Source organism: Triturus cristatus, chromosome 2_2 (genome assembly GCF_964204655.1).
Source record: "Triturus cristatus chromosome 2_2, aTriCri1.1, whole genome shotgun sequence".
In the NCBI taxonomy this organism is placed as follows: domain Eukaryota; kingdom Metazoa; phylum Chordata; class Amphibia; order Caudata; family Salamandridae; genus Triturus; species Triturus cristatus.
This window is the reverse complement of record NC_140582.1, coordinates 330,282,011-330,307,877: the sequence shown is the minus strand read 5'-3', so window position 1 is coordinate 330,307,877 and position 25,867 is coordinate 330,282,011. Positions and strand designations below refer to the sequence as shown.

The 25,867-nt window shown below is 47.4% G+C and overlaps 1 protein-coding gene across 2 annotated transcripts in view; it reads right to left on the bottom strand.

Moving 5' to 3' along the window:
• TBCK (TBC1 domain containing kinase) overlaps nucleotides 1-25,867 on the bottom strand; it is a 1,508,203-nt gene that overhangs the window by 984,474 nt on the left and 497,862 nt on the right. For both annotated transcript variants that reach the window (XM_085641401.1, XM_085641402.1), the window contains exon 17: nucleotides 658-784. In XM_085641401.1, coding sequence (XP_085497527.1) covers nucleotides 658-784 — 127 coding nt within the window. The remainder of the gene's footprint in view (nucleotides 1-657; nucleotides 785-25,867) is intronic.

Genomic DNA, 25,867 nt, shown 5'->3' with positions numbered 1-25,867 from the left:
AACCTCATGAATTGCTTGACCCAGACAGGTTCCAAGGTCTTCCGGCAGAAGCCACTCTCCTTCAAAAGAGGCATGCTTTAGGTGTCTCTCTGACATCAGAGCCAAGCTATGATATCAAACAAATGGTTACACCAAGATGGCACCTTCAGTGGGTTCGCGTGATGTTCAAGCTCATGGGGGAAAACAGACAGAGTGGTCAAGAAAACATAGAAAGGCAGGGCTGCATAGGTTCACAAAGCTGTGTTGAGGACTTCAGTACTTTTTATTTCTGTACGTCTCTTCCTGGAGCCTTTTTAAAGAGATGATGGAGAGCAGGAGCTAATGCAATAGCTAATCACAGGTTCATTAAACTATATCTGCCTTCACCCAGCTGAATTCAGAGCATAGGAGAGTGAAGCACTACAACTGTATAACTGACCACCAGCATGACAGATTTTCAATAAAAATAACATTGAGAAAACATCTGGATTTATTGAGCCCACACAAAAGAGATCACTGAAGAAACAGAAGTCATTTTTTTGAAAAACTCTGGAAAGTAATAATTTGCAAATCAGATAAATATATAACCCTCAAAGAGAGCAATGTTTTAGTGATCAAGGGCTACTTTAACCATATTAGTTAAGAGTTAATACAAATACATCCAGTAACTCTGATTACCTTGCCAGTATACCAGGTCAGGATGGGAAACAACCCAAGCTTTCAAAACCCTTCTGAATTTTGCATGACCCTCGGGTGACGACAGCAACTCATCATACTGATGGCAGCGAGGAATATCAACTTCTATCTGCAGTAAAATGACGTACAGAAAGAATATAAGAAAAGGGTTAGTTAAAATTATCATGATGAAACAAATATGGCAAATTATGCTCTAGTTTACAGTGCTACTCCAAGATTGTAGTCATACCAAAACACAACCTTTAACACACCTAAAAAGGAAATCAATTAGTCTCTGAAACACATCTCATTTCAGGGTTAATCGTGTTGTAACAGGGTAAGAATGAAAGCTGACTTAGTACGGCAGAGTTGGGATACTAATTGATGATAGTGCTATAACTCATGAATGTTCACCTTTTTACTTGGTATGATGAAGCCATTATAAACATATTAGTCAATCTTAACTCCCTTTCAACCTATGGCTGAGTTTTCTTATTTACTAAGCCTTAATAATACGGACAGTAAATATATATTACACAACTGATCAATTCTGAGCTGGGAGTAAGTAGGAACTGAGGAGCCAGGCGCTCCAGCTCAAATGTTATCCTAGGACTGTCTCAATGGGTAAATGGAGAATAGTTTTAAGGATACAAGATAGAATGACCTACTTCTGATTGGATTAAATGATACCCAGATCAGACAGAAGACCAGCACAGAACTGCATTGGACAAATAGAAGTGGCCTACAAAGAACATTCAGGCTAAACTGACGAAACTAAAGTTGTCTGCTAGTCTATCTAAGATAAGGGAAAGTATCTCTTAGCCCCTTCTACTGATAAATGTTAAATTGAACAAGCCTGCACCTCTATTAAAAGAAGCATATTGTAACAGTGTCTTGCAGCACACTACAAGGTTATTTTCCAATAGAAATTAAAGAGATGAAACCACTAAAGCGCAGACATATACTGAACAATAGGCATCCTAAGTCCCCCTAAGTATGAACCTTCAAACTCAATAAACAAAGTTTAGAAGCTAACTACAAGGTTTACCCCATTTCCAGTGAAATGCGGATGCCTCGCTCCACAATGATGCACTGGCCATGGAGCTACTATGTCAGACCCTAGTCAAGCCTAGCTTTTAAAAAGCAGCAAGTAGTGTAGCATTGAAAAAAACACAGGTAAGAAAAAAGGTAACCCCATTTCACAAGAACTGAAGACATTGCAACATTTATCAATACCTAAACAGTGAGTATTAATTAAAAAAAACGTATTTTTAATTGAAATAACAGTACTCAGGGTAACCATGTCGATGACATGTTTGACAAAGGATGAAACAACAAACCATTTTGCTTACACGAATAGTGGTCAGGGCTGATTTGTGAGCTTCAGTCACCTGTGACTTATTACATCACCTTACTTCCTATTTATCACATCTGTTTACAACGATTACCGATAATGTAAATTATTCAACAGTTACGTCAGTATTCAGTCATGTACTTCAGTTGTTAAAATGGCTAGATCTCTAAATAATTTCAATGAATTACAGGGTTTAAAAAACAAGCATTCTTGTATATCGCAGACTTCTTATCAGGAAATCTATTTTTTTAGATTACACAGCGGTTCTCATTCATAATAAATAGAGTCCCATTTTCATCATGGTCAATATTTAAGAATTATTAGATTTCTTTTTGAGATGTGAACTAATTATACACTACACTGAAGTTTGAAAGTCATCTAATTATTTTATGAATTTTAAGCTATTTTAACATCTATTCTGCATGACTTCTCATTTGTGTCTATGCTCGTTTCCGTTTTATTTCCGCGCTCTTTGAGCCTCCATCAACTCTGGCTTTAAAACAAAAAGCAGAGATTCACAATCAACACTTGACTTTGTCTTGCAAATGATGACACGTACACAGGTGTAAAAACGTTCCCTTCCTTATTTGAGGCGTGAAAGCGACCTCTTCTTTATTCAAGTACAGCCTTGGCGAATGAACAAAACAGTGGTGCAGTCAGGTCCACAGCTACACCTCAATTGCCCTTGCCCTTAACATTCTAGTAGAACCCAGCATAGTCAAGGTGTAACAGTAGCCCACTTAATCCAAAAGGAAAGAAGAACAAGTAACTTACCTACGGTTATGCCTTATCTGGTAGCGACTATCTAGCAACAGATTCCTTACCTTGGAATATTCCTCAGGAGTCAGACTGGATGTGGAAACTTTTGGTGCTTAGTAACCCTACGTGCCGGTAGGTGGTGTCGCTCAGCTCTGCATGCCATTGTCGGTGTCGTCCGTGCCGGAAGTGACGTGTGTGATGCCTATTTAGGTGCCACTCCAGCGTGTTGACGTCAGTTTATTTTGTGACTTTTTATACCAGAAGCGATGAGCCATGAGAAACACTGACCACTGGTGTAAAAATCTATGGCCCTTATGAGGATCAATCCTGACTCTATAATCCGGTCAAAGAGCGGGAAGGATGGTGGTAAGGAATCTGCGCCTAGATAGAGTCGCTACCAGATAAGGCTTTACCGAAGGTAAGCAACTTGTTCATCTGATAGAGACTTCTAACTGCAGATTCCTTACCTTAGAATAGATACCCAAACAATATCTCCCAGGAAGGCAGGGCTGGGATACAGATTATACTAAGAAGTCCTATAAGACTGACCGGGCAAAATGACCGTCTCACGGGACCTGACTATCTAGGCAGCAGTGCTTTGTAAACATGTGTAAAGAAGCCCACTGTCATGCCTGAAAGATATCCAGGGCAGGAGCTCCGTGAGCTAACGCAGTGGTTGCAGCTCTGGTAGAATGAGCGTGCAAATCATCTGGTGGTTGGTGTTTGGCCAGTATGTAGTAGATTTTGATGCACTGAACTATCCAACGGGAGATGGTTTGCTTCTGCACCACCTTTTTTTTCTTGGCTCCAACATATCCAATGAGGAGTTGATTGTCCACCAGGAACTCACAAGTGTGATTAAGGTAGAACGACAACACTCTTTTTGGGTCCAGTCGGTGGAGTCTCTCCTCTTCTTTAGAAGGATGAGCTGGAGAGTAAAAGCTAGGCAGAGTGATGAATGGCTTACATGAAAAGGGGTACCAACTTTTGGTAAGAAAGATGCAATAGATCGTAGAACCAGTTTGTCAGAAAAGAAAGTGAGGTATGGAGGATGCACAGAGAGCGCCTGTAACTCCATTATCCTCTGGGCAGATGTTATAGCCATTAGGAAAGCTGTACTGATAGCAAGAAGTCTGAGTGGGCAGTTTTGGATTGACTGGAAGGGAGCGCACATCAAAAAAGTAAGAACCAGATTTAGGTCCCACCAAGGCATAATAAAAAGGCGCTGGTGGGAACATGTGTTGAGGCCTTTTAGGAACCTATGTACAATAGGATATTTGAAAAGGGATGGCGGTTCTGGCTACCTCAGAAAAGCAGAAATTTTAGAAAGATAACCTTTTAAGGTGCCCAGAGAAGAGCTCTGCTGGGCAAAGCAAAGAATGAATAAGAGATCCTGAGAAAGGGGTGCAGATAGAGGGTCAACATGCTTATCTGTACACCATGCCAAAAACTTACTTCAACGGCAGGCATATACCGTCTTGGTGGAGGGGCGCCTGGCTGCTAGAATAACATAGCAGACTTAGGGCAGAAGGTCAAAAGCAAGCAACTGTCGCCGCTCAATCTCCACGCATGAAGGCAAAGCTTTTTCAGGTTCAGGGGCAGGACCCTGCCCTGTTGCTGCGACAGAAAATCCTCCCAAAGAGACAGCCTGATCGGAGAACCAATGCATATGCTCAACAGCTCTGGACACCACTCTCTTTTTGCCCAATTGGGGGCCCACAGGAATGACTTAGGCCGGTCATTATTGATCTCATTGAGAACTCTGGGCATGAGTGGTATAGGCAGAAAAACGTATAGGAGGCCAGTGCTCCACTTGAGATGAAAAGCGTCTCCGAGCGAGAGCAACCCAGGAAACTCAAGCACACAAAACTGTTGACATTTCATGTTCTCAGCGGAGGCAAACAGATCTAACCAAGGTTCTTCCACTCTTGAAAGAGACCTTACGTCACATCTGGGTGGAGACGTCATTTGTGATCCGCTAGGCACCAATGACTGAGTTAATCCGCTCTGCCTTTCAATGAGCTCGCCAAGTGTTGAACCACTAGGGAAATGCCCTGGTGTTCCAGCCATGTGCAGAGGCGCAAGGCCTCTTGATGGACAAGCTACTTACCTTCGGTAATGCCTTATCTGGTAGAGACATGCTCTAGCCACAGATTTCTTACCTTTGAACGTCCAGGCGTCAGGCTGGATCTGGAAGATTTCTCTTAGCAGTACCGCTGTGCACCTGTGGGTGGAGTCGGTTGACTCAGCGTGACGTCGTCAGCGTCATGTTCGTCCTTGTCGTGATGTCCAAGTCCATGTCCAACCACTACTCTGGCACGCTGACGTCAGTACTTTTCACGACTTTCCACGCCAGAAGCATACAGCCATGAAGTGACTGACCATGGTGTGTTAAAAAAGAAGCTAGAGCCCTGAAGGGGAACATCCCTGACACTAAAACCAATTCCGCAGTGCGCGGAGGATGGGTGGGTCAGTAAGGAATCTGCAGCAACTAGTCCATCTGATAGAGACAACTAGCCGCAGATTCCTTACCTTTGAACAGATACCCAAGTAATACCTTCCCGGGAGGTGGACTGCGGAAAAGCTTTAAACCAGTAAATCCCGCAAGATAGAGCGACTAAACAGGCCCTCCCAGTGAACCTGAGAATCTAGGCTATCGTGTCTGGCAAACGTGTGCAGAGATGCTCACGTGGCCACTTGGCAGATATCAGCAATTGGAGAGCCGTGGTGGCTGTCTTCGCCCTGGTGGAATGGGTCCTAAGGCCTTCAGGAGGCTGTTTCTTAGCGAAGGAGTAACATATTTTGATACAGAGGATAACCAAGCATGAAATGTTACTCTTTTGGACAGCATGCTCCTTCTTTGCTCCCACATGACCTATAAAGAGTTGGTCATCCACGTGGAACTCTTTGGTGCGATGAAGGTAGAACGATGACGCTCTTTTTGGGTCCAGACAGTGGAGACGCTCTTCTTCTTTTGAAGGATGCTGAGGTGCATAGAAAGTGGGCAGAGTAAAGGACTGTCCCAGATGGATGGGAGTTACAACCTTGGGCAATAAGGATGCCCTATTTCTTAGTACCACTTTGTCCAGAAAGACCGACAGGTAAAGAGGCTGTGATGACAGTGCCTGCAGTTTGCTCACCCTCTTGGCAGAGGTAATTGCTGTTTTGATTGTGAGCAACCATAGAGGGCAGTTGTGCAGCGGCTCAAATGGTGCACAAATCAAAGTAAGGGCCAAATTAAGGTCCCATTGTGGTATCGAAAAAGAGGAAGGGGGAAAAAAGTGGGTTAACCCATTCAAAAATCTCTGCACTAGAGGGGACTTAAAAAGTGAAGGCTGAGAAAGGCAGAGAAGGCAGAAAGATTGCCCTTTCAAAGTGCCCTGAGCACATCCCTGCTGGGCCAAGGAAAGTATAAACAGGAGAATATCTGACAGAGAAGCAGATAAGGGGTCAACACACCATTCTGTACAATATTTACAAAAAGAATTTGATCGACAGGCGTATACCGATTTCGTGGAGGGATGCCTGGCTGCCAGAATAACCTCGCAGACTTCGGAAGGAAGGTCAAAAGCTGTCAGCTGGCGCCGCTCAATTTCCACACAAGGAGGTGGAGTGGGCAGGTTCGGGTGGAGTACCCTCCACTGCTGCTGCGACAGAAGATCCTCCCGATAGGGCAGCCTGATCGGAGGATCGATGCTCATAGCCAGAAGCTCAGGATACCAAACTATCCATGCCCAATCCGGAGCCACAAAGATGACTTGTGCCCGGTTGCTCCTGATTTTCTTGAGCACTCTGGGCAGGAGTGGTATGGGCGGAAAGGCGTACAGGAGGCCTGAGCTTTAATCGCGACGAAAAGCGTCACCATGCAAGAGCCCCATTGGAAACTCCAACACGCAAAACTGCTGACATTGCACGTTCTCTTCGGAGGTGAACAGATCAAACCAAGGCTCTCCCCACCGCTGAAAGAGACCTTGTGACACCCTCCAGATTGAGACGCCACTCGTGACCCGCAAGGCACCTTCGGCTGAGTTTGTCTGCTCTGGTGTCCAGAGAACTGGCCAGATGTTGAATCACCAGGGAAATGCCCAGTTGTTCCAGCCAAGTCCAGAGATGAAGGGCCTCTTGACAGAGAGTCCACGACCCCACTCCGCTCTGTCTGCTGCAGTACCACATGGCGGTAGTATTGTCCCTGAACACCTGAACCAACCTTCCCTCGATGCATGGTAAAAAGGCTTTCAGTGCCAAATGGAACGCATAAAGCTCCAATAGGTTGATATGAAGCTTGGCTCCCGCCGGAGACCAGAGTCCTCCGATCGCCACCTCGCCCAGATGGCTGCCCCATCCCAGAAGAGACACGTCCGTCACAACTGTGAGATCTGGGTGGGGAAGGGAGAAGGGTCTGCCTCTGACCCAATCGCGGTCTCACACCCACCACTGCAGATCTTTTGCAATGTTCTCTGATATCAGAACCAGGTTGTGAGATTTCCTCGATGCTGTGCCTATTGGAACTTTAGGTCCCACTGCTGAGCCTGCATGCGCCACCTTGCATGGTCCACCAGCAGGATGCAGGATGCAGGAAGCTATGAGGCTCAACAGCCTCAGAGTCATTTTCACCAAAATCCAGGACAGAGGCTGAAACATCGGTATCATAGCCTGAATATCCTGGACTCGCCGTTCAGGAGGATAGGCCCAAAACTGCACCGTGTCCAGATCTGCTCCAATAAAAGGGAGCGTCTGAGAAGGAGTCAGGTGTGACTTCGGCACGTTGATAGTAAACCCCAGCGAATGCAGGAAGTTCGCCGTAGTCTGGTGATGGGAGACGACCGTTTGGGAAGAGCCAGCCTTCAACAACCAGTTGTCGAGATAGGGGAGGTTTGGAACCCCTGAGCTCCGCAGATGGGCTGCGACCACAGCCATCACCTTTTTGAACACCCGAGAGGCACTGGTGAGGACAAAGGGGAGCACGGTAAACAAAGTGCTCATGGCCCACCATAAATCGCAGGTAGCAACGATGGGCAGTCAGGACGGGGATATGAAAATAGGCACCCTGCAAGCCCAGCGCTACCATCCAGTTTCCCGGGTCTAGGGCAGACAGGACCTTACCTAAGGCGAGCATCTTTAACTTCTCCTTTTTTAGTTCTCGCCTACGCAGCGCGCATGTGCTGCATAGGAGGACCTTTAGCCGTCGTTCTGCTCTTTTTTGAAGCACATACCGTGCCTGTGGCGGCATCCACCTTGCGGGAGCGCGCAGGGGCGCGACACAAGCACAAGTGTGTGCTTCCAAAAAGAGCAGACTGCGCGCGCACCACTCCCGGGCTCACCTCCTGCTCCCCCTCTCTCTCTCACGCGTGCTCCCAAGACAGTACTGATGCAAGCACGAGTGTGCTTCAAAACAGCTGCTCCGGGCGGCGGCGGTTTGTTCTGTTTGTTTTTTCTGACCTCCAAAGCAGTCTCCTGTCAGGAGGAGGCGATGGCTTCCCTTGTCTATACCTAGCTCCTATTTTGCCAAAGATTGTCTTTAGTTTCCATTGTCACTAGGATACAGTATTATTATATTTCTTCCCTTCTCCCTCGTCAGAGGATGAAATGACACTACATTCCTTGAAAGTTGAAAGAGCAGTGTAAATTTATTTGCAGAGCGTCTCACATTTTTGTATTTCTGAGTAATTATTTGTTTCTTTTGGGGTGTTTAGACAAGGTCAAAATCCATCTGAGTCTACTTTATGTAGATTGATTAGATGTGTGGTTTCTATGGCGTGTGAGTCTTCAAATAATTCAGTTATGGTTTTGGGCCATTCCACTCTTGGAATGACAGTCTCGTGGGCTGTTGCTACAAGTGTCTAATTTAGATATACGTCGGGCAGTGACATCTGCTTCTCCTTATATTTTCATCAGTAGTATAGATGATCTGCGTCCACGGCCCCGCAGAGATTGCTGAACTTGCGAGACCCTCTGACCGGAATAGGGTAGCTCTTCCGTAGCCACGAATGGAGCGAAAAGCAGAAACAGGCGGGATGTTGTAGTGAGGCCCAAGGACTTGGCCGTTGCCCGCAAGCCCTTGAAATTCTCATGAGCGGCATCTGCTTGGTCTCCGAAGAGACGGGAGCCATCAAAGGGCATGTCCATAAGGTTAGCTTGGACAACCCTCGAAAAACCAGACGTCCTCGACCAGGCACCAAAATCGTTCTGCCCAGCGAGCCTTTTGTGTCCCAGCCACATTAGATGGCAAACTTTGCTGCATCTCTCCCATCTAAAATGGCTTGGGAGAGTAGAATCCGGTCCTCCTCCGAGACCCTAGGCAGCACCGGCGCAACTGTGTCCCATATCGAATGGTAGTAAATGCCCAAAAGGCATGCTGTGTTCACCGACACAATGCTAAACTGGCAGAAGATTTTTTTTTCTTTCTAAAGCTTTCCAGTCTCTTGGAATTCCTGTTTTGAGGTGCGGAAGGGAAAGCACCACGGGAACTGGAAGCTTAAACCACCAGCTTTGTGGGGTGGGCAGTGAGTAAAACTGGGTTGCCTGGTGCAGGGAGATGGCAGCGGGCAATCGTTCTATTCACAGGAGTCCCTGTGCTGGGCTTAGACCAGGTGCCCAGAAGAACGTCTGTTAAGGCTTCATTGAAAGGCAGCAAGGGTTCTGAGCTGGAGACACCAGGCTGCAAGACCTCTGTCAAGACGTTAGTCTTGACTGCCACCATAGGGAGCTACAGGTCCAAGACCTCCGCAGCCCTACGCACCACCATAGCGAATGATGCCCCATCCTCCGTATTCAGGCAACGTAGAGTGGTTCTGGTTACGTGCATGCCAGAATCTGGGGAGGTGTCAAGACCACTGGTATCACCCAGGTCCTCATACCAGTCCATGTCTTGTGGTTGCGGGATTTCTAAGGGATCCTGCTCCTCCTCCCAATACTCCTTATCCATTCCTAACACTTCAGAATAGGACAGGGCGAACGGCATTAACCCATACGGCTCTGTCGGCGCCGGTCTCTGCGTCGGAGGATGCTCGACCGGTTCCGTCTCATTGGGAATGAGGATTGGGGAGGCACTGCCGGTGGGTGCCGGCAACGCCAAGGACCTTGGCGGCAGATGCGGTGCCAGGGAAGGTTGTTGTGGAAGTGCGACCAGCACCGGTCAGGACCGGGGAACGGGTCAAGTTGGAGGCCGTGAGGCTGGGGCCGGAGCTGAAGGCATGGATCCCACGGGGACTCCTCCTTCATCCGAGCCTGCAGAGCCCAAAGGCACGCCGGCAGGGTCAGGCCACTCAAATATGGCAAATATGGTGTCATAAAACTCTTTAAGTTGGGCGGTGGTCACTCCCAGCCCAGAAAAGGGAGGGAAGCGCGGAGCAGACCCAGGCACCCGCTCTGCGGAGTGAGGCCTCGAACACTGAGGTTCCTCCACCTCGGCGAACTATGGGCAGGGTGAAGTCGAGAGACGCTTCGACTACTTGTGCTTTTTGTGGTGCCTCTTACATGACTTCGATGACTTCAATGAAGAGGACTACGATTCACTGGAGCTCTGCACGGACCTTCCTCTTGACCGAGACCTGGACTGGGATCGGCGAGGCAACCTCCGTAGTGTCGGACACCGGGCCACGATCAGCTTTAGGGACCGCTCCCTCAAAGCCTTCGGCGCCATGGTCCGGCAATCGGAGCACGACTTTGTGTCGTGATCACGCTCCAGGCACCAGAGATACACTAAGTGGGGGTCTGTGACCGACATGGCACGGTGAAAGGCACTGCACGGCTTCAACTCCGAGGTCTTCTTATTAGACACCCTCAGCACACCAAAAGGAGTCGACGAAAAGTCTGTAAAAAAACATGACAGGAGGTAAGCTCTCTTCGACAGATCGGCGCTGGCTGGCGTGGAAAGAAAAGAACTGACACCAGGGCGCCGGAATGGCGGATATAATGACGCAGATGACATCACACGGAGTCGACCGACGCCACCTACCGGAGCACAGGGGTGCTGCCAAGAAAAATCTTCTGTATCCAGCCTGACACCTGGAAGTTCAAAGGTAAGGAATCTGCGGCTAGATGTTTCTATGAGATAAAGGGTACACAACACAACCCCGCCTTGTTTGTTGCAGTATCACATGGTAGAGGTGTTTTCGGTGAACATTTGCACTAGCCTTCCTATGATTGAAGGAAGAAAGGCTTTCAGTGCCAAATGGATCAGCCAAAGCTCAAACAGGTTAATGTGAAGTCCAGATTCCGGCAGAGACCAGAGTCCTCTGATCTTCACCTCTCCCCGGTGGCCACCCCAGCCCAGGAGTGACGCATCTGTCACAACAGTCAGCTCTGGTTGGGAAAGGGACAGGGGTCTGCCACTGACACAATTGCGGTTTGTTAACCACCACTGCAGATCATTTGAAGTTCCCTCTGAGATCTGGACCATGTCGGAGAGATTCTCCTGATGCGGAACCTACTGGGACTTCAGGTCCCATTGCAGATCCCACATATACCACCGGGCATGTGTAACCAGCAGGATGTAGGAGGCCATGAAATCCAACAACCTCAGGGTCATTCTCACCAAAATCAAGGATAGAGCCAGAAACATCAGTATCATAGCCTAAACATACTGGACTCGCTGCACGAGAGGTTATCCCAAAACTGCACTGTGTCCAGAGCAGCTCCGATGAAAGGGTGTGTCGGAGAGGAAGTCAGGTGTGACTTCGGCACGTTGATAGTGAACCCCAGTGAGTGCAGAAGGTTTGCCATAGTCTGGAGTTGTGAGACGACAGTCTTGGATGAGCCTGCTTTCAACAGCCAATCATCGTGGTTGGTAAAGACTGGAACCCATGACCTCCGCAGGTGAGCTGCAAACACTATCATCATCACTTTTGTGAACACCAGAGGAGCGCTGGTAAAGCCAAAGGGTTATATGACAAAATAAAAGTGTTATTGGCCCACCATAGGTAGCATCTCTTGGCAGGCAGGATGGGCAAGTACAACACTACCATCCAGTCTCCGAGATATAGGCCAGACAGGACTTGTGCAAGTGTGAGCATCATGAATTTCTCCTTTTTCAGTAAGAGGTTCAGAAGGAGCACCCCTAGGATAGGAAAAAGGCTTCCATTCTTCTTGGGCATCAAAAAGTTGTGGGAAGAACAATCACAACCTACTTCTGATGCCGGCACCCAGTCTATAGCTCCCTTGGCCAAGAGAGGTGATGTGGTCCTCAATCAGCTTGTTGTACGTGGGTGGCATTGAAGTGGGGGTGGCCACAAAGGGGAGGGATAAGCCCCTTTGGACAAGCTGCAAAACCCAATGGTCGGATGTGATTGACCTCCAGTGGTGTAGGTGATGGATGGTGTATCCTGGCCCCCACTGGATGCCCATGATGGTCGGAGGTAAACTAAACAGGTTTGGAGGCTGCAGCTGCCGGGGGTAGTGGACTGGCCCAGCATCTGGCTGCCTGTCACAAGTGGTCTGTGGGAACAGTGTCCTCAGCCGCAAAAGGATTGCAAACCTTGCAGGTCGTGGTGGCACGAACTGTAGGGACAGCGCTGAAAGCTCCTTCCATGGCCATGAAAGGATCAGAAGGTAGACTGGGGTTAGTGACAGGCCATAGAAAGGGCCAAGGACCTGGCTGGCTGTAGCTCTACTGTCCTTGAAGGGCTCCAGCGCTGAGTCCGCCTTCTCACCGAACAGACGGGAGCCATCAAAGGGCGAGTCCAGGAGCAAAGCTTGGACATACTCCAAAAAAGCCAGTAGTGCTTAGCCAGTCAGTGGTTTTCCAGCCCACATCTTATGGTGAACTTGGCTGCATCTCTCTCATCGGCAATTGCCTGGAAGAGTATGGCTTGGGCCTCCTCAAAGACCACGGACAACACCTGTGCAACTGAGTCACCAGACAGTATGGGAGTATTGGCCCAAGAGGTATGCAGTGTTCACCCAGCCGCGGACCGTGCATGTAAGAGCGGTGGGGCCGGGGGTGGGGGGGTGGGGGGGATTTCAACATACGGCCGCGAGGGAAAATTAAATAAATAATTAATTTTCCGTCGTATGTCGAAATCCACTGCCCCACCGCTCTTACCTGCACGTACCACAGTTTTGTTCGCCGACCGCAATGCGAGGCAGGCTGGCAGAAGAGTACATCCTCTTCTCAAAGGTATCCAGTTTTTGGATTCCTTATACAGTGGGCTGGTGGGGAATGTGTCACGATTAAATTTGGATGTGGAGGTTTGGACCACCAAGCTCGGGGTGGGGTGAGGTGTGAGGAAACTGTGGTACCCTGGTGCAAGGCGATGGTGGTGGGCAATCGTTCTGTGCACAGGAGCCACTGTAAAGGGCTTGGACCAGGCCCCGAGAAAGATGTCTCTTAGGGCTTCATTAATGGGATTAATGGTTTTGTGGGGCAACTCCTGGCTGAAGCACCTCGGTCAAGACATTTATTTTGACTGCCACGTGAGGTTCAGAACCATGCCGACCTCCGCACCACCATAGCAAATGAGGCACCCTCCTCTGTAGTCAGGGTAGGAGGAGAGATCAGGCCAGTGTCTGGGATGGTGTCCAGGCCAGTGTCTGGGATGGTGTCCAGGCCACTGGCATCCGCTAGACCCTCATCCCAGATGTCCTCAGGATCTTCTGTTTGGTAACCATAAGAATTCGCACACCCCTCCCAGTCATTACCCAATCCTGGCCCATCGTAGAAATATGGCGCTGGCTCTGATATCGGGGGTCTGCCCCCGGTGGTAGCCAGGACCAGCATCAATGGCACAGTCTGGCTCCATATCGGACTCAGAATGATGATGGGGGTGCCGGGGGTGTCAGCACTGGAGCAGGCACCGGGGAAAGTCGTGGTCACTCGATCGGCGCTGCTCCGGATCAGTCAATGGATCCCTGGGGCCGCAGTGGTGCCGAGGGCGAAGCCGCCAGAGGAAGACCAGTAGGGGCCTCTTCCAGACCCGTAGGGCATAAGGGCGCTGTAAGAGGGTCTGGTCACCTGAAGATGAGGTGCATGGCCTCACAAAAGAATTTCAGTTGGGCAGAGGGTCACTCCAGCTACTGGAAACTAGGAGGCAGCCCAGGCACAGGCTCCACGACAGCGCTAGGCCTCGAGTGCTGATGGCCCTGCAACTTGTGCAGCGAAGTCGAAGACCACTTCAACTTCTTTTTTTTCTTGTGGGGCTTCCTCGACAACTTGGAGTGGAACAACAATCATCGGGTTAGACTTTGCGAATGACCTAACGACTGAGATCTGGAGCGTCGCAGAGTTGTTAGACATCGGGAGGTGAGGAGTTCTGCGGGCATGGTACGGCAATGCTCGTATGTCTTGATGTCATGGTCACGCTCAAGACACCATAGGCAACCCAAGTGTGAGTGCATCACCGACATCTGTTGGTGACAGGCGCTGTATGGTTTAAAACTTGCCTTTCTGGCGGACATCCTACACAACAGGAGACAGTCTAAAAAAATTTTCAACAAAAGGTTGAAAAAAGGTCCGTCAACAATTGACTGGGGTAACTCTCTATGGATATGCACTGACTGGCTCAGAAAGGAAAGAACTGGTGTCAGAGCCCTGGGGAGGCGCCTATATGGGGTGCATGTCACTTCTGATACGGACGATGTCGACATCACGCGGAGCCGAATGATGCCACCTACCTGCAAGCAGGGGTACTGCCCACCAAACGTTTCCGGATCCAGTCTGACGCCTGGGGCATATTGTAAGGTAAGGAATCTGCAGCAAGAAGTCTCTGTCAAATCAACAAAACACTTAGATAAAATTACTGTTATCATGAATAATTTTGTCTTATGAGATACGGTACACAATTAATTTTCTAGTTTTTCGGCAGAGCTACAGCAGGCAGCTTTTCCTTAATTGAGCAATAGTGTGGTCTGGGAATGTTAAATCGCTCTCTCCTGAGCATTTGTTTTTAAATGTTTCTCATTTCCAAACCCTCGGTCACAAAAGATGAATTCCAAAATCTTGTTTCATCTTCTCGTACACTCTGAATCTGGTTATCAGGTGTATCTGACTTCTGGATTCCTGTGTCTGCTTCCTCCTTTCTCTCATTCCCTCCTGCTCCTGGCTTTATAAACTCCAAAACGTTTTAGCAGCGAAAGCTCTCAGTTATGTCCCCTGGAGGAATTGTTTAGCCGTCATCCATTTGAGATTGTCATTATTTCGACAAATGCAACTCGTGTGGCTGAATCGCCCTTTACATCAAAAGAACAGTTTTGGGTGGCTAATAACTTTGCTTCTATTAATGAATCCGCAGAAAACGTCCCAAAACTAGTAATGCATGTTACACCAGGCTTTGGTTTTACAAAAGATTTATTTTTCACTGAAAGTCCGATAGGAATTTTCTGCTCTCCGTCAGCGTTCTTAATCTGTGGTCCGCAACACCTATTCTTCCACAACTGTTTAGAAAATGAATTACGATTACTAAATTAGTAAAGCGTACATACAAAAGCAAAAATGAAAATGGAAAACTTGTAAATGCTCTGTAAAAGTCAACCAATTTGGAACTGGGGGCTAAAAATTAAGCTGTTGTCCTTACCTTGATTATGGGAGCAACGAAATGTATTTTCAAATGGTGAGCTTAATTAAATCACTGGCACACGCAGATAGGGAAGACAGCATGCATTAGGATTAAAAAAATGTCAAAGTTGTATGCTAAAGTCTAGTATACTGCTTTGTGTTTTAGAAATACAACCACATTTTGGAAAGTTCCATCCTTGCCATTAAAATTATAATTTCGATTTGTGGATATTGTTGAAGTATTGAATAAAATATTCCATAATATGTGTATTTGTTTGATGTACACTTGTTTCTACATTTTTGGTGCATTTTTTCGAAGTGAGAAGAGAAGAAGGTAAGTGCCTGTTTAAAGACTGTGACCCTGACATTTGGCAAGATGGGTGTAGCTTTTATGAAGTCAGAGAGAATACCCATTGTGTGGGGAACTAAGATCACAGTAACTATTCTTTCTTCATAATGGGATTCTCTCCAATATTCTTAAGAGGTATAATAAGGTAGCAAGCGAACCCAATCTTTAAATTCATAATATCGGCGACAAAGTGAACTCTCATGCAAAGAAATTGTAAACCAAAGCCTGACTGATCAAAACATAAAGATTGGGAGTCCAAGTCAAAACAATAATGCAAAGGTATGGATCAACCTCCAAGCAGCAGCTTTACAAATGCCAGAGATGGCAACATTTCTATTGAGAGCTGCAGTAGATACTTTTCTTCATGTAGAGGGGGCCCTTGGGTTTCCAGGTAACGGCCTCTCCACTTTCAACAGTTCCAACACTAGGTAGAAAAACAAGAGACTATATATCAATCTATAACCTGTTTGAAATGTTCCTTTCACGAATTTCCTTATTTAGATAATAATACAATAGCCCCTTAACATCAAGAATGTACAAAAAACTTTCCACTGGAGATATAGAATCAGTCTGATCAAAGTGGAAATCAAAAAAGTATTAGGTAGAAAAGAAGAGTTAGTCCTTACTGACTCCTTATTTCAGTGGAAAAGCATGTATACTTAATCTGTATATACAGCTTGAATCTCTTTCAGATTTCTGGATGGCATAATGGCCACTAAGGTAATCACAGGTGCTATAAATCGGCCTTGTAGATTGGTTCAAAAGAGGAAACTTGGGGCTACTCATCAATTTGAAAAACCCACATTCGGTTCCCAAGCAGAGGTATATTTCCTAACTGGGCAGAAAATCTTCCTAAGAACCTTCAGGAAAACATTCATCGCCTGAACAGTGAAAAAAAGAGATCTGAGAAAGAGACTTCTAATAGGCAGAAATGGCAGCCAACTGTACGCTAAAAGAGAAAAACTTCAAGCCAGATCAAGTCAGATTAAAAGGGGAAGGTAGTACCATTTCTTCCTGGCATGTTTAGGGTCCGCATGGCCGTTGATGTATCATTTGCAGAACCTCATCTACCAGAATGCATATGATAAACTTTTGGAAAAGTGTTTTGCTTCCTTCAGAATTGACATGTAATTATCAGGCAGTTTCAAATGATCATATTGTAGTATTTCAGGTCCCAGGTAGTCAAGGTCAGCGATGGCAGGCATGGATTAAGGAACTGGCGTGTTGCAAATTATCCTGTTTTGGAGATGTGGAAGCCAAAAGGAGGTCTATGTATCACCACGGTCTTGATCAATTTGGAGTAATGAAGCTAATTTTTTAGGTGCTGAGTCTTAACTTGGTGATCACCTTTGGAATAAAAGGGATCGTAAGAAAAGCCCAGTGAATGCCTCTCAAACAGGTCATAGAAAGGACAAACCCCGGGGAATATGGTTGCGAAACAAATGAACTTCTGTTAGCTTCAGCAAAAGATGATATCTGCCACTGTTTATGATCCACTGCTGCTCTAGTAAATGGCATCTTAACTTGTCTCCTTTGGAATTCTAAAGACTTGCCAGATGCATTGCAGATAGAGGAGTGCCAATAATCAGCATTTAATGCCAAATAGTCTGAGCTTCTTGACAGACAGCAATGGACCTTCTTCCTCCTTATTTATTAATTAAGCCCTAAAAGAACACTGTTCAAAATAATCAAGTTCTGCATCAACCCTGCCAGACCCATTCATTCCTCACTACACAGAAAAGAGCAAAGCCGCCAACCTCTTCTTCAGTGAAAAAATAAAGAAAAACCAAACTCACATCAACAATACCAGGCCTGTTTAATCTTTCACACTCATCGATTCTGACCACCCCCCCACCTCACCCCCTCAGATTCCAGCAATGGTCAGCCTTAAAAGAGCTATCTCTACCAGATCTGGTTAACATAATCAACTTCCTCAAAGCTACTTCTTATGAAGATGAAGTCTTAGAACCGTCCTTCATCAAAGCTCTCTCTGGGGATGCTCTCTTGCCCCTAACTTACCATTATCAATAAGTCTCTCACTTAAGGCACCTTCCCAGAAGTTCTCGAAACTGGCTGGATCATCCCACTCATAAAGAAATCCACACATGACCCTGATAACCTCACCAACTACTGGCCCATCACTAACCTTCATTTATTGGCAAGATTATTGGAAAAGCTTATCTATGTTCAACTCCAAGATCACATCAATAGTAACCATCTACTTCTTGACTGCCAGTCTGGCTTTAGATCACACTGCAGCATGAAGACCGCCACCTTAAACATTGTATATGATGTCCTCTTAACCACACACGATGATAGCCCCTCCTTCCGGATATTGCTGGACTTTTTAGATGCCTTCGACACAGTATCCCACACTCATTTACAGCCTTGAGTCACAAATGGGATTCACCGTCAATGTCCTTCACTGCTTCTCCTCCTAGCCTTTTAATTAACACCAGTTTGTTCACATGGGCACCTCTCAGTCACAGAAGATCCCTATCTCATATAGAGTCCCCCATACTGTCTCCATCTTCAAACTTTACATGGAGCCGCTTAATGCTCTATTCACAGATAATAGCATCAGGAATCACCTATATGACGATGATACACAACTCTACTTAAAAGTCTCCTCTACTTCAGATATCCAACGCCTCAAATTCTGCTTGCACATCATCCAGACCTGGATTTCAGCAACTAGCTGAAGCATACTATTTCAAACAAATGTCATCTTAGTGGTTGTGTGACTGTATCAGTGTCTGAGTGGCTATATGGGTGTGCGAGTGGCTGTATGTGCGTCAGTGGGTGTGTGAGTGCCTGAATAGGTCTGTGAGTGGCTATGTGAGTGGCTGTATGGGTCTGTGAATGGGTTTGTGAGTGGTTAACTGGGTGTGTGAGTTGTTTTCTGGGTGTGTGAGTGGCTGTATGGGTGTGTGAGTGGTTATGTAGGTGTGTGAGTGGTTCAACATAGCCCTTGTTCACAGGCAAAACGGCAGCCATAAATAACCATGCCAGGACTGCTAGTCTGTTATTTATATATTCCTGTGTCCTTCATTCACTTACCCAGTGGGTGTTGAGCCCGAAACGCATTAGGCACGAGAAATTATGATGACTGAACATTGCCGACTTTGTATGCTGCTGAAATTAAATGCAGTTACCTGGAGAGGAGTGCGCTTTGTTGTGGACAAACTGTGGCTCTCGCTATGATGACGGCAGTCCAGCCATATGAGCGCACCACCGCCTAATGTGATGGCGGGTCTGTGACTTTGAAAAATCAGAGTCATTACAGAACATCGGGGCACATCATGTGCAACAAAGGTAGCTATGGACTGTCAGCCTACTAGTGGCTTTGTATAAATATTGTTATTTTTAAATGGCATTGCAACACCCACTGGGGAAGTGGTTGAAGGACACAGGACTACTAGTCCCATCATGCATAGTGATTTATCATGAGGCTCACCTGAGGGTCATTAAAGAATATATAAATAACAGACTAGCAGTCCTGGCATGGTTATTTATGGCTGCTGTTTTGCCTGTGAACAAGGGCTATGTTGAGCCCAAAACGCGTTAGGCACGAGGAAATATGATGATGGAACATTGCCGACTGCGTATGATGCTCTGGCTCTTGATATATATATATACACAAATATACACATATATACACACACACACATATATGCACACGGCGGCCCGGCCGTGGGGAAGGCACTATCGCCTGCAGGAAGAAGACTGTTATTATCAGCTGGGCGAGGCTAGAGTCTGAAACTGTTCGGGACTTTTTTGGCACAGTGCTCTTGATGTAAATGAAGCCTGCTCAAACGTGACACAACGTTCTACAGGTATTTAAAGAAGCATAATTTACAAATGAACACTTGAACTTACTTAAAGCAAGCATTCTTATTCGCATTACGGACTTTGAATTCCAGCAAACATCAGAGTGACGTTGCACTTAGCATACGCCCACTGGGGGGCTTGCAATAAAATGAGCCGGAAATGAAAGTAATCCGATCCTCAAGTGTCATTTGTGCAGCCCAAGAAGAAGAGGTTTCAACCTTAAAACGAGTCGGTACAACATATGAAGGGTGGAGCGGGAAGGCAGACTGGAGTACAGAGCTGGAAAGCAGAGCAATGTCGAGTGCCCTCTCAATGCTTAGGGCATTTTGTTTTTTGATTACTGCACATGGCGGCCCGGCCGTGGGGAAGGCACCATCGCCTGCTGGAAGAAGAATGTTATTACCAGCTGGGCGAGGCTGGAGTCTGAAACTGTTCAGGACTTTTTGGGCACAGTGCTCTTGATGTAAATGAAGCCTGCTCAAACGTGACACAACCTTCTACAGGTATTTAAAGAAGCATAATTTACAAATGAACACTTGAACTTACTTAAAGCAAGCATTCTTATTCGCATTACGGACTTTGGATTCCAGCAAACATCAGAGTGACATTGCACTTAGCATACGCCCACTGGGGGAGCTTGCAATAAAATGAGCCGGAAATGAAAGTAATGCGATCCTCAAGTGTCATTTGTGCAGCCCAAGAAGAAGAGGTTTCGACATTGAAACGCGTCGGCACAACATATGAAAGGTGGAGCGGGAAGGCAGAATGGAGTACAGAGCCGGAGGGCAGAGCACATTCGAGTGCCCTCCCAATGCTTAGGGCATTTTGTTTTTCGATTACTGCACACGGCAGCCTGGCCGTGGGGAAGGCACCATCACCTGCTGGAAGACGAATGTTATTACCAGCTGAGCGAGGCTGGAGTCTGAAACTGTTCGGGACTTTTTTGGCTCAGTGCTCTTGATGTAAATGAAGCCTGCTCAAACGTGACACAACCTACTACAGGTATTTAAAGAAGCATCATTTACAAATGAACACTTGAACTTACTTAAAACACGCATTCTTTTTCGCATTACGGACTTCGAGTCCGAGCAAACATCAGAGTGACGTTGCACTTAGTATACGCCCACTGGGAGTCTTGCAATAAAATGAGCCAGAAATTAAAGTAATGCGATCTTTAAGTGTCATTTGTGCAGCCCAAGAAGAAGAGGTTTCGACGTTGAAACGCGTCGGCACAACATATGAAAGGTGGAGCTGGAGGGCAGACTGGAGTACAGAGCCGGAGGGCAGAGCACTGTCGAGTGCGCTCTCAATGCTTAGGAGATATATATATATATATTCACTGAAAAAACCATAGGTTTCACACATGTTATAATAAGCTGGACATTTCACTCGTAAAAAACCATTGAAATTCCCCCGTTATAGTTAGTGCAGGCAACTATAACTCACGCGACCGCAATCCTCTGCTGATGCTAATACTGTATTTAGACACTCATTTGCCCATGTCTTCTTCCATTAAATTTTAGCTATACATATATTGCAAATATTTTTTTTTCATAAAGACACATATGTCATCAGCAGAGGATTGCGGTCGCGTGAGTTATAGTTGCCTGCACTAACTATAACGGGGGAATTTCAATGGTTTTTTACGAGTGAAATGTCCAGCTTATTATAACATGTGTGAAACCTATGGTTTTTTCAGTGAATTTGCAAGGTTTTTTAAATGCTAATTCCTAACTATAACGTGTGTGAAACCTATGGTTTTTTCAGTGAATTTGTACGGTTTTTTAAATACTAAGTTACTTTACGCCGTTCGTGGCGTGCGCGCCCACTTCACGCAGGTCGTTCCGTGCGTGCACGGTGCGCTTCGCGCACCGTGCGCCCACTTTACGCAGTTAGTGCCGTGCACGCACGGTGGGCACGCGGTGCGCTACGCGCACCGCGTGCCCACATTACGCTAGATGGGCCATGTACGCACGATGCGCTTCGCGCACCGTCCGCACACGGAGGACATATTATGCGCTTCGTTGTGAAAGGTTATCACTTAAATGTTTACATCGATAACAAAAATATGCTATGCACAATAGGTGCCCTATGGGCACCTTTTGCACACTGGGTGGGGTGAATGTGGATAATTTTTTTTTTTTTAATTATTTTTTACCGTACGCGTACGGTAAGCGTAATCGGCGTTTTTTCTAAAAAAAAAAAAATAGATTTTTTGCCCTGGGGCGTTCTTTGGGGACACAATGACCAAGGATAGGTGGTTCAGAGCTGTCTAGCGTGCCCCTTATCATGTTATCCAAATTTGTTTTTCCTCCCCCCCTCAGAGTGCGAGAGAGAAAATGGCGGCCGCAACTTCCTGGTTTCGACCAATTCGAATGTTTACTAAGATCTAACAGCCAATCAGAATCGCGCTCGCGCACGGCACCGTACGCGTACGGTAAGCTTACCGTAAGCGCACGGTAAGCGCACGGTAAGCTGCCACAGATATATATATTGATTTAAATGCTATTTTCTCAGGAACTACTGAACAGATTTACACCAGACCTACAAAAGGCACTTCCTTGACCTGTAGACTACCTCTCTGCCAAATTTCAAGTAACTCTGTTCAGCCGTTCGGGCTGTAGCTGTGTCTAAAGGTCCTATGGAAAAATGCATGGGAAAAACGCGTTTTGGGACCCCCCTTTTTTCTCAGCCCCCGCTTGACGAATCCCCCCCGAGACTTTCAGGGTAGGAGCGGAGCGTAGCGCCCCATTAGTTTTGAAAATTTCGCGAGGATTCGTCGACCGGCGCCAAAGTTATTCCAAATAGAATGTTGCGGTTTTCCTATGGAAACAGGGTCCTAACTATAACTACCTACTGGCGACCGCCAGTAGGTAATATATCAAATCCTGGGACCCGGGTTCGAGTCTCAGAAATGACGCTCAACATCCTGTGATTCTGGGCACATCACTTAATCTCTCCGTGCCTAACAAAAAAATTAATGTTACTTTGTGTAATGCAACTGGTGCTCATATAAAGCGCTCTGATACCTTCGGTTCAAGTTCGGCTATATAAAACTCCAGAAGAAAAAAAACCTGAAGGTCTTGGTGAAGTCTATGAACTAAAGAGGCTTTAATCAGACAATTGTATAAAAAAAGGAACATGAATACTCCTATTCTGGAAGTAAAGCTAGTATACTATTGTGAAAGTCTTGATGAAAGCCCTGGGTGCGGACTAGGAGGCAGCATTATGTATTTATAATGACCCTTACTGACTTTGAAACATAGAACCTTCCTATGTTTCATACAACTTGGCCCATGAAAATATTCGTTTGGCCAATTTAGACTACACAACCAACCACCGTCCTAAAGATGAGGGACAATTTGGTGAAGAGTCCACAACATGAAATTTACCTTTTTTACCCACTAGTTCGCCATCTTGAGTGGGGAAACTTCTGTTTGGAGCTGCTGCTCTTGATTAGAAAATCACAGACGTAAATTAATCTAGTGTATGTTTCTCCAGTAGAGACTGAGGTTCTTGAACCAGCTAGTCAATTTTCGAAATAACTGCTCATAAGAGCTGGAAATCTGATTTTGTACACATTTCATGGAATATGTACAGTGCATGTGCCCTTTGTGATTTTTTTTAAAGCTATGATATGAATGAAGTTACGTCCCTCCCACCAGCGTGGTGGGTAAGCAGATGGAGTCACTGTTTCCCAGGGGTCTTCACTGCAGCAGCAGAAGACTGCTGGTGATCACTTCTTCCGCGGAAGGTCTTTTGGAAGTGAAAAACTACTTTTATGGTTTTTGTTCTTGAAGCTCCCTCTTCCAGTATGGGATGTGAGAATGTTTCTTGCCAAGACCCTTAAAGTGTACTTATAGGAACTCCTTTCTCTTTATTACATGAACAGACTTTATTGTGTCTATCTCTGTCCATATATTTGGGATTTCTTCATCTGGCAGGAACTAACTACAGGCGACCCATTATAATGGGAACACAAGCATTTTGTGTTGCACCTCAGGACCTAAAGATACAGGTTTTAGCCTATTAGAAACCAAAATACTGAAATACCATGGTAGATGCCCACAGTGGCAAGATGCTGTATTCCATGTCTGTTGGACCCGGCCTCGTAACATGGCTCTACTGGTCCCCACACCACCTAACCTGGTACCGGCAGCCCCAATCCCCCGGCCTAACCGATCCTTTCCACCAGAACACACGCACCCGACCCGGACATCCTCGTCCATGGCCTCTCTCCCTTCAGCCACCCCGGGCCCGCGTGCCCACTTCATGCACCAAGATGGCCGCCCGGCCCCAGCGCGACCCGGGCCTAGAGGCGCCACTCCGGCTGGAGGACATCACGCTTCCAGGGGATGAGAGAGGGAGGAGCAGTTTCTATCGCACCTCTGAACTCCCCTGGGGCGATGGGTTTCGATCGGCCCTCCGGCCTCCCTGAGGGCTGGCTCCACGCCTGCTGGGTGTCTGGGGCTCCTCCCGACCCGGCCCTGAAAAGATCACAAGACAATGGCAGGAAACCCCGACAAGCGACCCCCAGGTGACAAGACCCCTGCCTGCACAGACTCCGGACATCAAAGAGGGGTCGACCTATAACAAAGGGTGCTCTGGGACTGTCCGGCAGATTCGACGCTGGAACAACGAGAGCCTGCTGACGCGGTCGCGGCTCCTGGAACTTAGAACCACCTGAGCCCTGCTGAGTGACTCGCGGCTCCCTGAAGATCGTAAGACCTCCGAACTGTACCTGAGCCCTGCTGAGTGACTCGCGGCTCCCTGAAGATCGTAAGACCTCCGAACTTGTACCTGAGCCCTGCTGAGTGACTCGCGGCTCCCTGAAGATCGTAAGACCTCCAAACTTGTACCTGAACCCTGCTGAGTGACTCGCGGCTCCCCGAAGATCGTAAGACCTCCGAACTTGTACTTGAGCCTGCTGAGTGACTCGCGGCTCCCTGAAGATCGTAAGACCTCCGAACTTGTACTTGAGCCTGCTGAGTGACTCGCGGCTCCCTGAAGATCATAAGACCTCCGAACTTGTACCTGAGCCCGCTGAGTGACTCGCGGCTTCCACAGACTCCACCGGTCCCGCCGGACCCCACGACAACCAGCCTACCCCCCAGCTCGAGGATTGTGAGCTGTGCGCCGGGTACGCCCTTGCCTTGAACCTTTTACCAGAGACTGTCCCGCTACCCCCTATCCCTTCCGAGACTCATTGAGCCCGTGCTCTCCTTGTACATATTTGCAGTGCTAACCTGTTTGATAAAGATTGGTTCCTAAGAACGCACGGTGTGGTGTTTCTGTGTCGTGTGGTGCCAGAAGTACGATCCTCGATACGAGATTTCTCCGCCTGAGGAGTCTCCCGCCAGTGCCCGGCTACGATACTTTGAGGGTGGGTCTCAGGGTAGTCAGGACCCCCTTTCCGGGCTCCTCTGAGGTCGCCGTCTAACATTGGTGGCAAGCGACGGGATTCGGGCCCATCACCGAGAGATCGTACCGTGAACAACGGACGCACTACCGACAAAGATGGCAGAAGGAAACGCCATGATCCCCGCAGAAATCAACGCCAACAGGGTGTTCCAGGTGGAACAACTAGAAGAATACACACACAAAGAACTAAAGCAATTCTGCAAAGAACTTAGAATCGCTACCACCGGTCTCAACACCAAGGAAGATTTGCAGAAAGCACTGAAAGCCTGGGTGGATGCCGGGGCCTCCCGCCCGGAAGACACGGGGGAGCGCCCCGACGAGGCCGAAGCCCCCCAAGGCGAAAGCAGCAGCAATCAGGTGCGAGGCATCGTACCAGACGGGGGTCTATCCCCGGAAGAACTCGCGGACAGAGAGAGAAGCCGCAATCACGAACTCGAGTTAGCTAAACTCAAAATCGAAGGCAAATTAAAGTTAGCGGAGAAAAAGCTAGCAGTAGAGCAAATGCGCGTGCAAGGCGAGCTAGAAGAGAAGAAGCTCCAACGGGAACACGAAGGAAGAAAGCTCCAACTAGAGCACGAACGCAGCTTGAAAGAAATCGAGCTCAAGGCCAGAAGTGAGGAAGGGAGGCCCCCGGGAAACCGAGAGGCGACCTCCCCAGCGGAGCAGAAGGTCCACATCCCCAAGGACGTGGTCAAGGAATATTATAAAAACGATGACATTCAACAATGGTTCAGGGCCTACGAGGTCGCCATGACCTCCCATCGGGTCCCGCAGAAGGACTGGGGGGCAGGGTTGTGGGGACGGTTTCTGAGCGAAGGAAGAGACACCCTGCTCGACCTACCCCTCTCTCTGCAGACCTCCTACAGCCACATGAAAGAGGCTCTACTCACAAGGTACGGTCTCACCCCCGAGATGTACCGTCAGCGATTCCGGGACTGCAGGAAAATCCCGGGCACCACCTGGGTGGAATATGTAAACTTTTTTAGTCGGGCCTTCGATGGGTGGGTCA